The sequence below is a fragment of the Eschrichtius robustus genome, chromosome 7 (assembly GCF_028021215.1).
Source record: "Eschrichtius robustus isolate mEscRob2 chromosome 7, mEscRob2.pri, whole genome shotgun sequence".
Taxonomy (NCBI): Eukaryota; Metazoa; Chordata; class Mammalia; order Artiodactyla; family Eschrichtiidae; genus Eschrichtius; species Eschrichtius robustus.
In genome coordinates this window covers 90,328,312-90,341,868 of record NC_090830.1, presented here as the reverse complement: position 1 = coordinate 90,341,868, position 13,557 = coordinate 90,328,312, and the positions used below count along the sequence as shown (strand labels likewise).

The 13,557-nt window shown below is 36.7% G+C and overlaps 1 protein-coding gene across 1 annotated transcript in view; it reads left to right on the top strand.

Annotated features, from left to right (window-relative positions):
• The window catches only part of PTPN20 (protein tyrosine phosphatase non-receptor type 20), a 92,705-nt gene that overhangs the window by 31,440 nt on the left and 47,708 nt on the right, over positions 1–13,557 (top strand). Inside the window, 1 exon segment of the mRNA XM_068547890.1 lies at positions 11,646–11,794. Coding sequence (XP_068403991.1) covers positions 11,646–11,794 — 149 coding nt within the window.

Genomic DNA, 13,557 nt, shown 5'->3' with positions numbered 1-13,557 from the left:
AGCCTTCCCAATGCAAATGGTGCCCTTACAAGTGAATGAAAGGACCAGAGAACTCTTTCTCTCCACCAAGTGAAGATATAGCAAGAAAGTGGCCATCTGTAGACCAGAAAGAGGGTTCTGTTCTCACTGAAACCTGACCATGCTGATACCATGCTGGCTTCTGGCCTCCAGAACTGTGAGAAATAAATGTCTGTTATTTAAACCCAGTCTGTGGTAATTTGTTTTAGCAGCATAGCAGCCCAAGATGACTAAGACAGAAATTGGTATTGAGAAGTGGAGAGGAATTTTGCCTCAGATGATTCTTACTTCCAGTTCCACCCATATCTGATTTAGTTGATATTTAGATGAGATTTTGGATTTTAGACCTGAGAGTTGATTCTGGTTAAGTTAAAACTTTTGGGGCTGGTGGGATCGAACAAATGCATTTTGCATGCAAGAAAGACACAAACTTTGGGGCCAGGGAAGGAATGCTATGGACTGAATGTTTATGTGTCGTCCCCCCCGCCCCACCCCAGTTCATATGTTGAAACGCCAGTCTCCAATGTGATGGCATTTGGAGGTGGGGCCTTTGGGAGATAATTGAGTTTGAATAAGGTCATGAGGGTGGAGCCCTCACAATGAGATTGGTGCCCTTATAAGGGAATGAAGGAACTAGAGCTTTCTCTTTCTGCCATGTGAGGATGCAGGAGGAAAGCAGCCATCTGTAAACCAGGAAGAGGGCATTCACCAAGAACCCAACCATGGGTTGGGACCCTGATCTCAGACTTCTAGCCTCCAGAACTGTGAGAAATAAATGTTTGTTGTCTACTCCCCAATCTATGGTAATTCGTTATAGCAGCCCAAGCTGACCAAGACAGACATCATCAGGCACTTCACAGAGGAGGAAATATGAAAAGGTATTCAACCTAATTTTGAATCAAGGAAGTGAAAATTAAGCCACAGTGAAATAACAATTTATAGATTAGATTATTAAAAATTTAAAAAATATGACAGTAGTAAATATTGGTGATATGGAACACAATGGAAAACAACTTGGCTTTTTTTTTTTTTTAACATCCTTATTGGAGTATAATTGCTTTACAATGGTGTGTTAGTTTCTGCTTTATAACAAAGTGAACCAGCTATACATATACATACATCCCCATATCTCTTCCCTCTTGCGTCTCCCTCCCAACCTCCCTATCCCACCCCTCTAGGTGGACACAAGGCACTGAGCTGATCTCCCTGTGCTATGCGGCTGCTTCCCACTAGCTAGCTATTTTACATTTGGTAGTGTATATATATCCATGCCACTCTCTCACTTCGTCCCAGCTTACCCTTCCCCCTCCCCATGTCCTCAAGTCCATTCTCTATGTCTGTGTCTTTATTCCTGTCCTGTCCCTAGGTTCTTCAGAACCTTTTTTTTAGATTCCATATATATGTGTTAGCATACAGTATTTGTTTTTCTCAACTTGGCATTTTTTAATCTGCGCATACCCTATGCCCTAGCAGTTATCTTTCCTAGCTATTTACCTTAAAGAAACTCTTTCCTTTTGGCACCAGAAGACATATGCAAGAATATTCATACTGTCCTTATTTGTAATAGCCTTAAACTGTAAACAACTCAGATGTATTTTAATAGACAATACCAGATTCCTTTCCTAAAAGAGCAATTTATTCTTGCTCTGGCTGTTTGGAAGGGTCCAGTTGCTCACATTCTTATCATCACTAGATAACCCTTTTTCTAATCTTTGCTAATCTGATGGATGAAAAATAGCATTTCCTTATTACTCTAATGCACATTATCTTACATGTTTATTAGCCTCTTCTTTCATTTGCATATTTATATCCTTTGCCCATTTTTTTCTTATTAACTTGTATGAACTTTTAACATGTTAGAAATCTTAACACCTTGTTTGTCTGACAAATATATTATAAATTTTCCCCCTGTCCCACATCTTAAGAAGGGCGACCTTCATAAACATTCTGGTTTTCTAGAATGTTTAGAAAGGTCTTCTTGGGCTTCCCTGGTGGCGCAGTGGTTGAGAATCTGCCTGCTAATGCAGGGGACACGGGTTCGCGCCCTGGTCTGGGAAGATCCCACATGCCGCGGAGCAACTAGGCCCCGTGAGCCACAACTACTGAGCCTGCGCGTCTGGAGCCTGTGCTCCGCAACAAGAGAGGCCACGATAGTGAGAGGCCCGCGCACCGCGATGAAGATTGGCCCCCGCTTGCCGCAACTAGAGAAAGCCCTAGCACAGAAACGAAGACCCAACATAGCAATCAATCAATCAATCAATCAATAAATCTTTAAAAAAAAAAAAAAAAAAAAGGTCTTCTTTACTGAAAGAATACACAAATATTCTCCTAAATGTTCCCAGAATTTCCATTCATTCATTCATTCATTTTGTTTAGATCACTAATCTACCTGCAGTTAATTGCTAAATATGATAGAGGTATAGAAAATTGACTGGACAATTATACCAGCATCATTGACTAAATAAATGACCTTTACCAACTGAATTTAAATGTACTTTTATCACATATTAGATTCCCCAAAATGTTTAGATTCTTTTCTGTCCTCCAAACATTTTCACTGATTGAATTGTTTGTTCCTGTGGACATGTTACTCTGTTTTTTTTTTGTTTTTTTTTTTTTAAGAAATTCACGTTCTTTTATTTTTTTTTTATTTATTTATGACTGTGTTGAGTCTTCGTTTCTGTGCGAGGGCTTTCTCTAGTTGCGGCAAGTGGGGACCACTCTTCATCGCGGTGCGCGGGCCTCTCACCATCGCGGCCTCTCTTGTTGCGGAGCACAGGCTCCAGACGCGCAGGCTCAGTAATTGTGGCTCACGGGCCCAGTTGCTCCGTGGCATGTGGGATCTTCCCAGACCAGGGCTCGAACCCGTGTCCCCTGCATTGGCAGGCAGATTCTCAACCACTGCGCCACCAGGGAAGCCCCTGTTACTCTGTTTTGATCATCACAGTTCTAAGTAATATCTAGAAAGGCAAATCCTCCCCCTAATTTTTGAAAAGTAAATTTTTGTAGGCTATTTGGGCAAGTTATTGCTACATATGAAATTTTAAATTATTTTGTTCATTCCCATGTAAACCCCTTTGAAGTTCAGATTAGAGTGACGTGACATTTATATTCGTTTGGGAAGGATTGGCATTTTTATGATATTACGTTCTTCCCTCTATGTAGAGAATGAGATGAGTCAGGAGATCAGCTACAGTGTGTGTGTGAGCTACACAACGGCTATTGTTTCAGGTTTGCCTTCCAAATCTCACACAAGAACCTCTCTTGTGGACCATCTTAACTAGAAACGTTCAGGAAATGGAATTCTGGGAAGAGTAGTTCAGCCTAGCCATGTTGACATATTGCAAAGCCACCACAGTCCATCCCTTGTCAAGTTGGCCCTCATATATTATCTCTTTAAACCATACTTAATCTCCAAATAAAAACAAAATTATGCTTCCATCTATAGTGATGCAATTATCCTGTCTGCAACCGAAAACATGCTCTCAGCCTGTCCCCAAAAGAGGATATAAAGTCTCTTTGTCTTTGAGTGATGTTCTTGTTTCTTCAGCAGATTTATACTCTCCTTCAGTATTATGTAAAAGAAAACAAAAATATTTGGCGTAAGCCAAATATTTTGTGTGTGTGTGTATGTGTGTATATCTATATCTATATCTATATATATATTTCTCCTTGAGTCTTCATGTGGTCTTCCCTCTATGTGTATATCTGTGTCCCAATCTCTTCTTCTCATAAGCATAGCAGTCATACTGGATTAGGGTGTGCCCTAATAACCTCATCCTAATTACCTCTTTAAAGATCCTATCTCCAGATACAGTCATATTCTGAGTTACTAGAGGTTAGGACTTCAATATATAAAATTTGGGGGGATACAATTCAGCCCATAACAATATTCAGTGTCTTTAATTGATATAGGACTATTAGGTTATCTCTTTTCTAATGAATTTGGTTGTTGTGTCTCTCAGTGAATTTGTCCCATCCATGTAAGTTGTCTAATTTTTGGAAATAGAGTTGTTCAAAATATTCCCTTATTAACTTTGTAATATTTGTAATATCTGAATTGATACCCTCTCTTTGATTTGGAATAATGTGTCTTTTTTCTTTGTTTCTTGATAAGTTTGGTTATTTATTGATTTTGTTGGTCTTTTTCTTTTTTTAAAAAATTTTTTAATTTTATTTATTTATTTTTGGCTGTGTTGGGTATTCATTGCTGCTCGCGGGCTTTCTCTAGTTGTGGTGAGTGGGGGCTACTCTTAGTTGCAGTGCGCGAGCTTCTCATTGCAGTGGCTTGTCTTGTTGTGGAGCACGAGCTCTAGGCACGCAGGCTTCAGTAGTTGCAGCACGCAGGCTCAGTAGTTGTGGCTTGCGGGCTCTAGAGTGCAGACTCAGTAGTTATGGTGCATGGGCTTAGTTGCTCCGCGGCATGTGGGATCTTCCCGGACCAGGGCTCAAACCCGTGTCCCCTGCATTGGCAGGCGGATTCTTAACCACTGTACCACCAGAGAAACCCTGTTGCTCTTTTCTAAGAACTAGCTTTTAGTTTCATTTAGTTTCCCTATTGTTTTCAATTTCATTGATTTCTTCATTGATATGAGTTCTTTTTTCTTTTCAAATATAAGCATTTAATACAGTAAATCTTCCTGTGAGCACTGCTTTAGTGGAATCCCACAGATTTTGATGTGTTTTTATTTACGTTCAATTCAGAATATTTGCTCATCCTTAGTGGTCAAAGCTGGAACAACTTGAGCAAAAATGCAAAGCAGCATTGGATTATAACCCAAAGTATAAAATAAGTATACACGAGGCCATACTAATATAATAAATGAATTAATATAATAATAAATGGGGAGAGGAGACAAATCTCCCATACAGAAGAATTCTAAATAAATTATGTTGATATTCCACTCTAAGGAAGATGGAGCATAACGCCCCCATCCCTTAAGTAGGGCTGCCATAGTGATTTTTTTTCTCCCAAAGAGTACAGTATGGAAAGGGGAATAAAAAAGTAACTTTGAAGTGGAGAAATCTGACACAAGCTGCAGCCAGTGATCAAGGTCAACATCAAGAGTTATAAATCATGTTAATGGTAGGTCCCCTTGGTATGATGTGATGAATATGGCCCTTTATCTGTGATTTTCCCAAAAATCTGTAAACCCAGGCTAATCATGAGAAAAACATCAAATTCCAATAGAGGAGCATCCTATAATATATCTGATCAGTATTTCTCAAACTGTCAAGGTCATCAAATTCAGGAAAAGTCTGAGAAACTGTCACAGCCAAGAGAAACTTAAGGAAACATGAGAACTAAACTTATTGTGGAATCCTAGATGGGATCCTGAAACAGTAAAAGGATATTAAGGAAAAGCTAAGGAAATCTGAAGTACGGACTTTAGTTAACAATAATATATCAATATTGGTTCATTAATTGTAACAAATGTGCCATCCTAATGTAAGATGTTAATAATAGGGGAAAGTGTGGCAGAGGGTATTGGGAACTAGTTGTATGTACTATCTACTAATTATTTTGTAGAGATAAATATGTTCTAAAAAATAAAGTCTATTTTTAAAAATGTTCTCTGATTTCTCTTGTGATTTCTTCTTTGATCCATGGGTTATTTAGAAGGATGTTATTTACTTCCCAACTATTTGAGGATTTTCCAGATATCTGTAATTGATTTTTAGTTTAATCTTATTATAGTCTGAGGTCATACTTTTTATTAATATGTTTTAATTTTTTTTTGGTCCCGCCACACAGCTTGCGGGATCTTAGTTCCCCAACCAGGGATTGAACCCAGGCCCTCAGCAGTGAAAGTGTGGATTCCTGGACCTCCAGGGAATTCCCCTTTTTAATTTATTAAGGTTTGATTTTTGGCCTAGAATATGGTCTATCTGGTGAAGGTTCCAGGTACACTTGAAATGAATTTTTATTATGTTGTTGGAAGGAGTGTTTTATAAACGTCCATTAGGTCAAGTTGTTCACTTCTTTTCTGTCCCTATTGATTTGCTCTGTACTTGTTCCATTTATTCCTGAGTGCTGAGTATTGAAGTCACAATTATAATTGTGAATTTGTCTGTTTCTCCTTGCAGTACTATCAGTTTTTACTTCATGTGTTTTGACATTCTGTTAGGTGCAAACACATTTAGCACTGTTATGTCTTTTCTGTGAATTGATCCTTTTGTCATTAGTGATGCTCTTTTTTAACAATAGATTTTATTTTTTAGAAGTTTTAAGTTCACAGCAAAACTGAGCAGAAGGTGCAGAGATTTCCCATATACTCCCTGTTCCCACACATGTATAACTTTCCCTACTATCAATATCCCCCTCTGGAGTGGTATATTTGTGATAAACCTGCATTGACACATCATCACCTGGAGCCTATAGTTTACTTTAGGATTCACTATTGGTGTTGTACATTCTATGGGTTTGGACAAAATGTATAATGACTTGTATCCATCGTTTATAGTATCAAACAGAATAGTGTCACTGCCCTGAAAATCCTTTTACCTCCACTTATTTAACCTTCTCCCCAGGAATGATGTTTTTATCCCTGACAATGTTCTTGGTCTGCAGTCTATTGTGTTGTTGATATATTCTCTGATATTAACATAGCCACTCCACTTTCTTTTGATTAGTGTTCCCATGGTATATATATTTTCCATCCTTTTACCTTGCCTGTGTTATAGTATTTAAAGTGGTCTCTTGTGGGCATTGTATGGTTGGGTCTTACTTTTTCACCCAGTCTCCAATCTCTGTCCTTTAATTGGTGTATTTAGGCTGCTTTTATTTATATCTACTATCTTAGATTTAACTCTACCATCTTGCTCATTGTTTTCTGTTTATTCCTTCTATTCTTTAAAGTTTTTCTTATTTTTATGCCTCCTCTTGGATTATCTTCTGATTCCTTTTTTCTTCCCAATTTGCTTATTATTTATACCTCTTTTAAAAATGTGTTCTAGGTTACCCTAGGATTTACAGTATACATCTTTAATTTCTCAGTTTTAGTGTCTTCCTAATTTCTCCTGTCCATCTTTTGTGCAGTTGTTGTCAACCATTTTAATTTTACATAATAATCACAAAATACATATTTACTATTTTTGTTTTAGATAGCCAGTTACCCTTCAGAGAAGTGAAAATTAAGAAAAAAAGATTTATTTTAACTACATTTATGGAATTTTCAGAACTCTTCATTTCTTTTTGTAGATTCAGTTTCCTATTCTGTAATATATTTTTTTCTGCTTGAAGATCTTCCTTGAACATTTCCTGTAGTGCAAGTTTGCTGCTAATGAATTCTCTCGGTTTTTGCTTGTCTGTAAAAGAGTTTATTTCTCCTTCATTTTTTTCTGAAAGATATTTTTATTAGTTATAGGATTCTGGGTTGTCTTCTGACTTGTGTAGTTAATGATGAACTTTTGGATCTGAGGCTTGGTGTCTTTCATTCATTTTTGGAAAATTACCAGCCATTATTGTTTCAAATATTTCTTCTGCCCAATTCTCTCTCTCAATCTTTCTCTCTCTCTCCCAGTCTCTCTCTCCCCCACTCTCTCTCTCTGTCTCTCTCTCTCTCTTTCTCCTATTTTGGAATTCCAATGACAAGAATATTAGTCTGCTTGATTTTGGCCTTTAGCTCTTGGATGACCTCTTTTGTGCCTTTCCCCAACCACTCTTTTCTCTTTCAGTTTGGGTAATGCCTATTGACCTGTTTTTAAGTTCTCTGATTTTTTCCCCCCTTGCCTTTATCAAGCCTATTGATGAGCCCATTGATGGCATTCTTTTTTCTATTTCAGTATTTTTTATTTTTAGCATTTCTGCTCAATTCATATGGCTTCCATCTCTTTGATGAAATACCTCATTTTTTCATGCACGTTGTCCACTTTTTTCAGTAAAGCTTTTGGGATTCATCTTAGTTATTTTAAATTCATTGTCTGATAGTTTTAACATTTGTGTCTTATCTCTGACTGGTTCTGTTGACTACTTTGTCTCTTGACAGTTTTATTTTTTCTTTTTCTTGCTTCTTTGTGTGCCATATAATTTTTTTGCTGTTGAAATCTGGATATCTCATTCCTGGAGACTGAGGTAAATAGGAAAGGACATGCTTCTTTCTTCAGTAGGCCTTCATTGTAAGGAGTTGAGTCAGTTTAGTCAGGAATTGAGTTTGAGTTTCGATGTTCCTGTGGTTACTCTCAGTGCACCACCAACTTTAAATTCCTGTATTGTTACCTTGTGCTTAGAATGGAAAATGGCATGCCAGAGGGTTTACTTCAACGTATACTCTACCCTCTGCTTTAGGTTTCTCCATTAGGCCTGCATCTCAGAGAGGGTTCCTGTCCATGATTTTGTCCATTCCCCAGTGACAGTGCTCTTATTTGAAATTGTTTTGCTTGCTAACCTGGTGAGAGGTGGGAGTAGCATTCTCTGTTATCCTTGTTCAACCTCAGTCTTAGGCAGGTGCAGTGTCCCTGGGTCTTAGGGGTAGCACTTTCTCAGTTACCCAGTCCCTTCTTCAGGAAAATGATATATTATGGTCGGAGCCCAGGATGACTTCCTCCCCTCTCTACCCCCAATGTTAGTGGGTCTTAACATGTGCTTTGAGGCTAGTATGTTTTGCTGCCCTTTTCCCGACTTCTTATGCTTTCGATCCTTAGGGAAGATTGGGTGGGGCTTCATGCCTTTCCTGCAGAAGCTGCTGCTCCCCTCTCCCATCATAAGGAAGGATTTCTTGAGTTCCTCTTGAGCTTCTGATGAGGTCTTTATATGCATTATCTTTTGCTGTTTGCCACTTCTCTTCATTAATTTATGTACGTATCTTTTTCCTATGAATAAGTTTATTTTCAACTGTCTACTTTGTTTTTTGCAGGGTTTGATTTAATTATTAGTTCTATAATCAAGTCCTTTTGGCCTTTAATTTATTTTCTTAGGTCTATAAATTTATTTTCCACCTTATTCTTTTGTTTACCTCATTTTGAACTCATTTAAAATAATTCATATTTTTATTACTTCCTTCTGCAGATGGTGGATTTACAATTTATTTTAGGTTCCATTCAGAATGGATTAAAAATTTTTTGCATGACATATTGCATTACTGACTTTTTCTGCATCTCATGTTCTATTTCCATCTTGTTTACTAACATGTATAGCTCTGCATCTCTTTCATTTTGCTGGTTGAGCACGAATGAATTCTTCTGTCTCTCATTCCATTTGATTTGAGTCTAGTTATCTTCCACTATAAACTATGCGTTGAAGGCTGGATTTAGCCTGAGGACAATGACAAGTGTGCCAAAGGTTCAGAGGAAAGGACCAGAAAGCTCAAAAGGTGTGGATGAATTGTTATGTGACAGATATTATAGATCAGTTTACTCAACATTGATCACACCCTCCTGTTAGCATACCTTCCTGTATGGTCCAGGCAGAAAAACTAAAAATTATATTTCTCAGGCATCCTTGTAGCTATTGTGGATTTGACCAGTCACGTGCACTTAGCCAAGTCTTAAATGTGTAGAGAAGCATCTATGTTGCTGTTACACACCATAGCATGCATGGCATTCCTAGTGCCTCATTGTAGCTAAGGTGGTACATTACAAGAGCCAGCAGTTGAGGTAGCGACTTCTAATTCCTCCATGGTTGCTAAGGTAGTGTCACCCAGGAGCCAATGGTTAGAGCAGTGGTGTCCAGTTTTCTCAGATTCCTCACTGTGGCAAATGTAGCAGTTTTCTTGGCAGACCATTCTGCTCTGTTATTTTTGGATCATAATGGGGGAAGCACCTGTTCTTCACACCCACCCAATGATGTTTGTTGGCACCAAATAGCTAGATAAAATTCCTTTTCTGTAAACTGGCTTTCTGCAAAAATTCTGTTATATAATAATTGCCCTTATTTATAGCTGAAGCCTGACCTGTAACACTTTGATTGGAATTCTTGGACCAGGCTGCGGTCAAAAGAAACCAAATTGAAAATGATGTTAACAATAAATATATTTTCTGCCATAATGGAGGTCCAGAGATGGGAAGTATTCCAGGTTCAATATGATCAGTTGCTCAGTGATGTCATCAAGAACATAGATTCTTTATGGGTTTTTTTTCATATTTGCTATACTCAACTCATTCCTTCTATGATCACAATAGGGCTGCTTGTGGTAATTGGTGCCTTTTGCTTCTGTGTTTCAAGGGATTGAGGTGCGAGAGAGGCTTGCTTTTCTTGCCCATAAGCCTTGAACAAACTTCTTTTTGCTTCCACTTGACCCAAATCACCTACCTATTACCAAACTATTCACTGGTAAGGGAATTATTGTGGAATGATTAGAAACGGCTTTAACTAACCATGTGGGTAGAATCAGTGTTGAGCAGTCAATTACAGCATCCATTGTAGTCATTCTACCTTTTCTTTCCTTATCTCTCTGCCTTCTCTCAGCTTTTTTTTTTTTTTTTTTCCCAGTAAGGCTAGAACACAGTGGGAAGCCAAATTGGTGTTTCTTTTGGGGATCAAAGATGATCAAAATGGCTTCTAGCGGGAATTTTGTCTCCTCTTCTGAGCTTCCTAGACCTCTTCTTATCTTATTAGAGATACTTGTGCGAAATTTTAGGATTTCTGTGACTGTCTTTCCCAACCAACAGTCCCTCACTTCCACCCCTAGAAAGAGCTTTTGGATATAGTAGGGCACCAGACAAGATGAGTTTCCCAGGGCAGTGCAGATTCTTAGAAACTTCCATCTCTTTTTTATGCCCACTCTTTTGCTTAATTGCTTCTTGTATATTTTTGCTGGTATTTACTTGATTTTTGTTATATATTTAGCTTTGGAAAGAGATTTCACTTGAGCATTTTACCTCAAAATTCTTTTTTAAAATATTCTTTTAATATTGACTTTCTAGATTTATTGCATTTTGGCCAGTGTACATGATCTGTAAAATTTTAGATATCTGGAATCTAGACTATCAAGTGACCTAAAAGACCATTATTTTTTCAAAAAATTACCATATATACTGTTAAATACAATGTATTATCTTCTGTTATGATTGGTTATAAGTATATAACTATATAATATATATCTACATCTATAGTACAATATATCATATATAATTACTTGTAATTGTATATAGCATATAGAGATATATATTATATATATATATATTTTTAGTGCTATTAATTACATCATATAGATCTTCTCAATCCGTGGGGGGAGTGTGTGTGTGTGTATGCACATGTGCATGCTTGATCTGTTTCAGAGTTAGAGGTGCGTTAGACTCAGCACATACTCTCATCTCAGACTCTAGGGGCTTCCAAACGCTTGGTCCCAGGGAGGGCAAAAGTTCTCTCTTTTTCCCATCCAAGTCTTGTACGTGCTTGCCTTGGCATAATTGTCAATACGTACCCTCAATCACATTATAAAACAGAACACTTCTCAAACAGTGTTCTCCAAGAATAGTGGATTTTGTGTAATTTCAAGGTACATAGTCATGATTTTTCCAAAATAAGGATCCTTCCTTTCAAAGTAATAGACTCTTCACCTCTGGAAAGACAAAATTCCATTAATTCTTAAGTGGCTGAGTGTTTACTTAGGAGAAAACAGCAACAATAAAAATAAAATCTCCCTTCACATATAAATGTTACAAATATGAATTTTTCTCTTTCTTAGGTATGGAAATTGTTTCTGAAAGGGAGCTAGCTCAGTTGGCTCTGGTTCGACCATTAATATTCAGTATTCATGAGCAATCAACCATCAAGAATTATTTTAAAATGCTTGAGAAAAAAGTATCAGAGTATGAAATCACCCAGGAATTTATGGTAAATATTTTGGTCTTAACCAAAGTCTACATGTGATTTCTTTTTCCACGTCTCAACCAGAAGATTTCTATTCTTTGTTTTCTTTTTCCTTTTTAGATTGAGTATGTTGTTTTTATTTTTAAATATTAAATTGGTTTTTAAAGTAATAGGTGTACACAGTAAAAGAGTAACAGCATAAAAGGTTATAAAATGGATAAAGTCTCTTTTTCTCCCTTGACTCCTTAGGCCCCCTTTCCACTATTAAATTTGTCGTATAAACTTTAAAAAAAATTGTTGACATGTACTTTACTATTTTACCCTTTCTTTCCTTTTTAAAAGGAAAGGAAAGAAAAAAAAATTCCACATAAGAAATAATTCCCAAATATATTATGAGCACATATCTCATTCTTTTTAAGTGTTGCATGGTAGTTAATTATATGAATAAAGACTTTCTTTTCTTTAAATAGTCCCCTATGATGGACATTTAGATTATCCTAGACATTGTTATTATGAACAAGAATCACCCCTCTTCACGTACATATGTGTGAGTATTTTTTAGAACAAAGTCCTAGAAAGACAATCAGTATTTGTGCTATCAAATTTTTAGATCTTTGTTCATCTTTTAAATGACAAATGATTTCTTGTTGATGATCTGATTGGCATTTCTTAATTTGAGAACAAACAGATAGCTTTCCATATGCTTTTAAACCTTTCATATTTATTTTCAGTGAACTGCTAATTCCAATTGTTTGCTCAATTTTCTATTTATTCTTTTTCATATCAATTAATAACTATATAATGAAGAAATTATACCTTTTGTACGTGTTATACTTATGAAAATTTTCCACTTTGTTTGTGTTACACGTATGCGTGCACATACATTTACTGAGAAGAAATAGCTAATTTTTAGTGGTTGGATGTGTCAGTTTTTTCTTTTTGGGCTTCAGGGTTTTCTCTGTCCTTTAGGAATTCCCCTTTCACTCTAGGAGCATAGCAATTATTTCATGCTTTTTTTTTCTAATATTTTATAATTTTTTCAATATGTAAATCTTTCACCCAGCTAGAATTTAATTTGTTATAAGATATTTGGTAGGGACCCAGCATTCTATAGCTAATCAGTTGTCCAAAGATCTTCTTGTCCCAGCTTCTCTTCAGTAATGTGAAATGCCACTTTTTCATATACTGAAGCCACACATATATTTTAATATATTTTTGTGCTTTTTTTTTTCCCATTGATTTGTTTATTCATGTACTGGTACCAAACTTCTAAAATTAGCATAGCTTTATATTATATTTTACCATTAATTAAGACTAGTCTTCCCTCATTACTCTTCTTTTACAAAATTGTTCTGATTCTTCTTACAGATATTTTTTTTCTAGATTTATTTTAGAATTGGTTTGCAGAAAGATTAAAAGGTAAAAATCTGATCATATTATCCTATGGCTTAAAACCTTCTCTGACTCCTCATTCCCCATGGCAGTAGTTGCCAACACTAACTTATGGTAGTGCCAAGTTGGCTACCCAAGAATTACTGAAGAGCTTTTAAAAAGTCTAGACTCTCAGGCTTTATCCACAAATATTCTAATAGGATAGGACTGGATACATATCAATTCCTTTTGTGTATGAAACACGGCCTTCCTAATTAGTTTTAGTTTCCCTTTGGGCTAAATCATGTGCACTGTGCTGTTGTTAACATACTATTAACTGTTACCCCAAGAGGACATGTATGCCTCCATGCCTCTATTACAGTTCTCCTACCTGGTATGATACCCATCACCTCTTC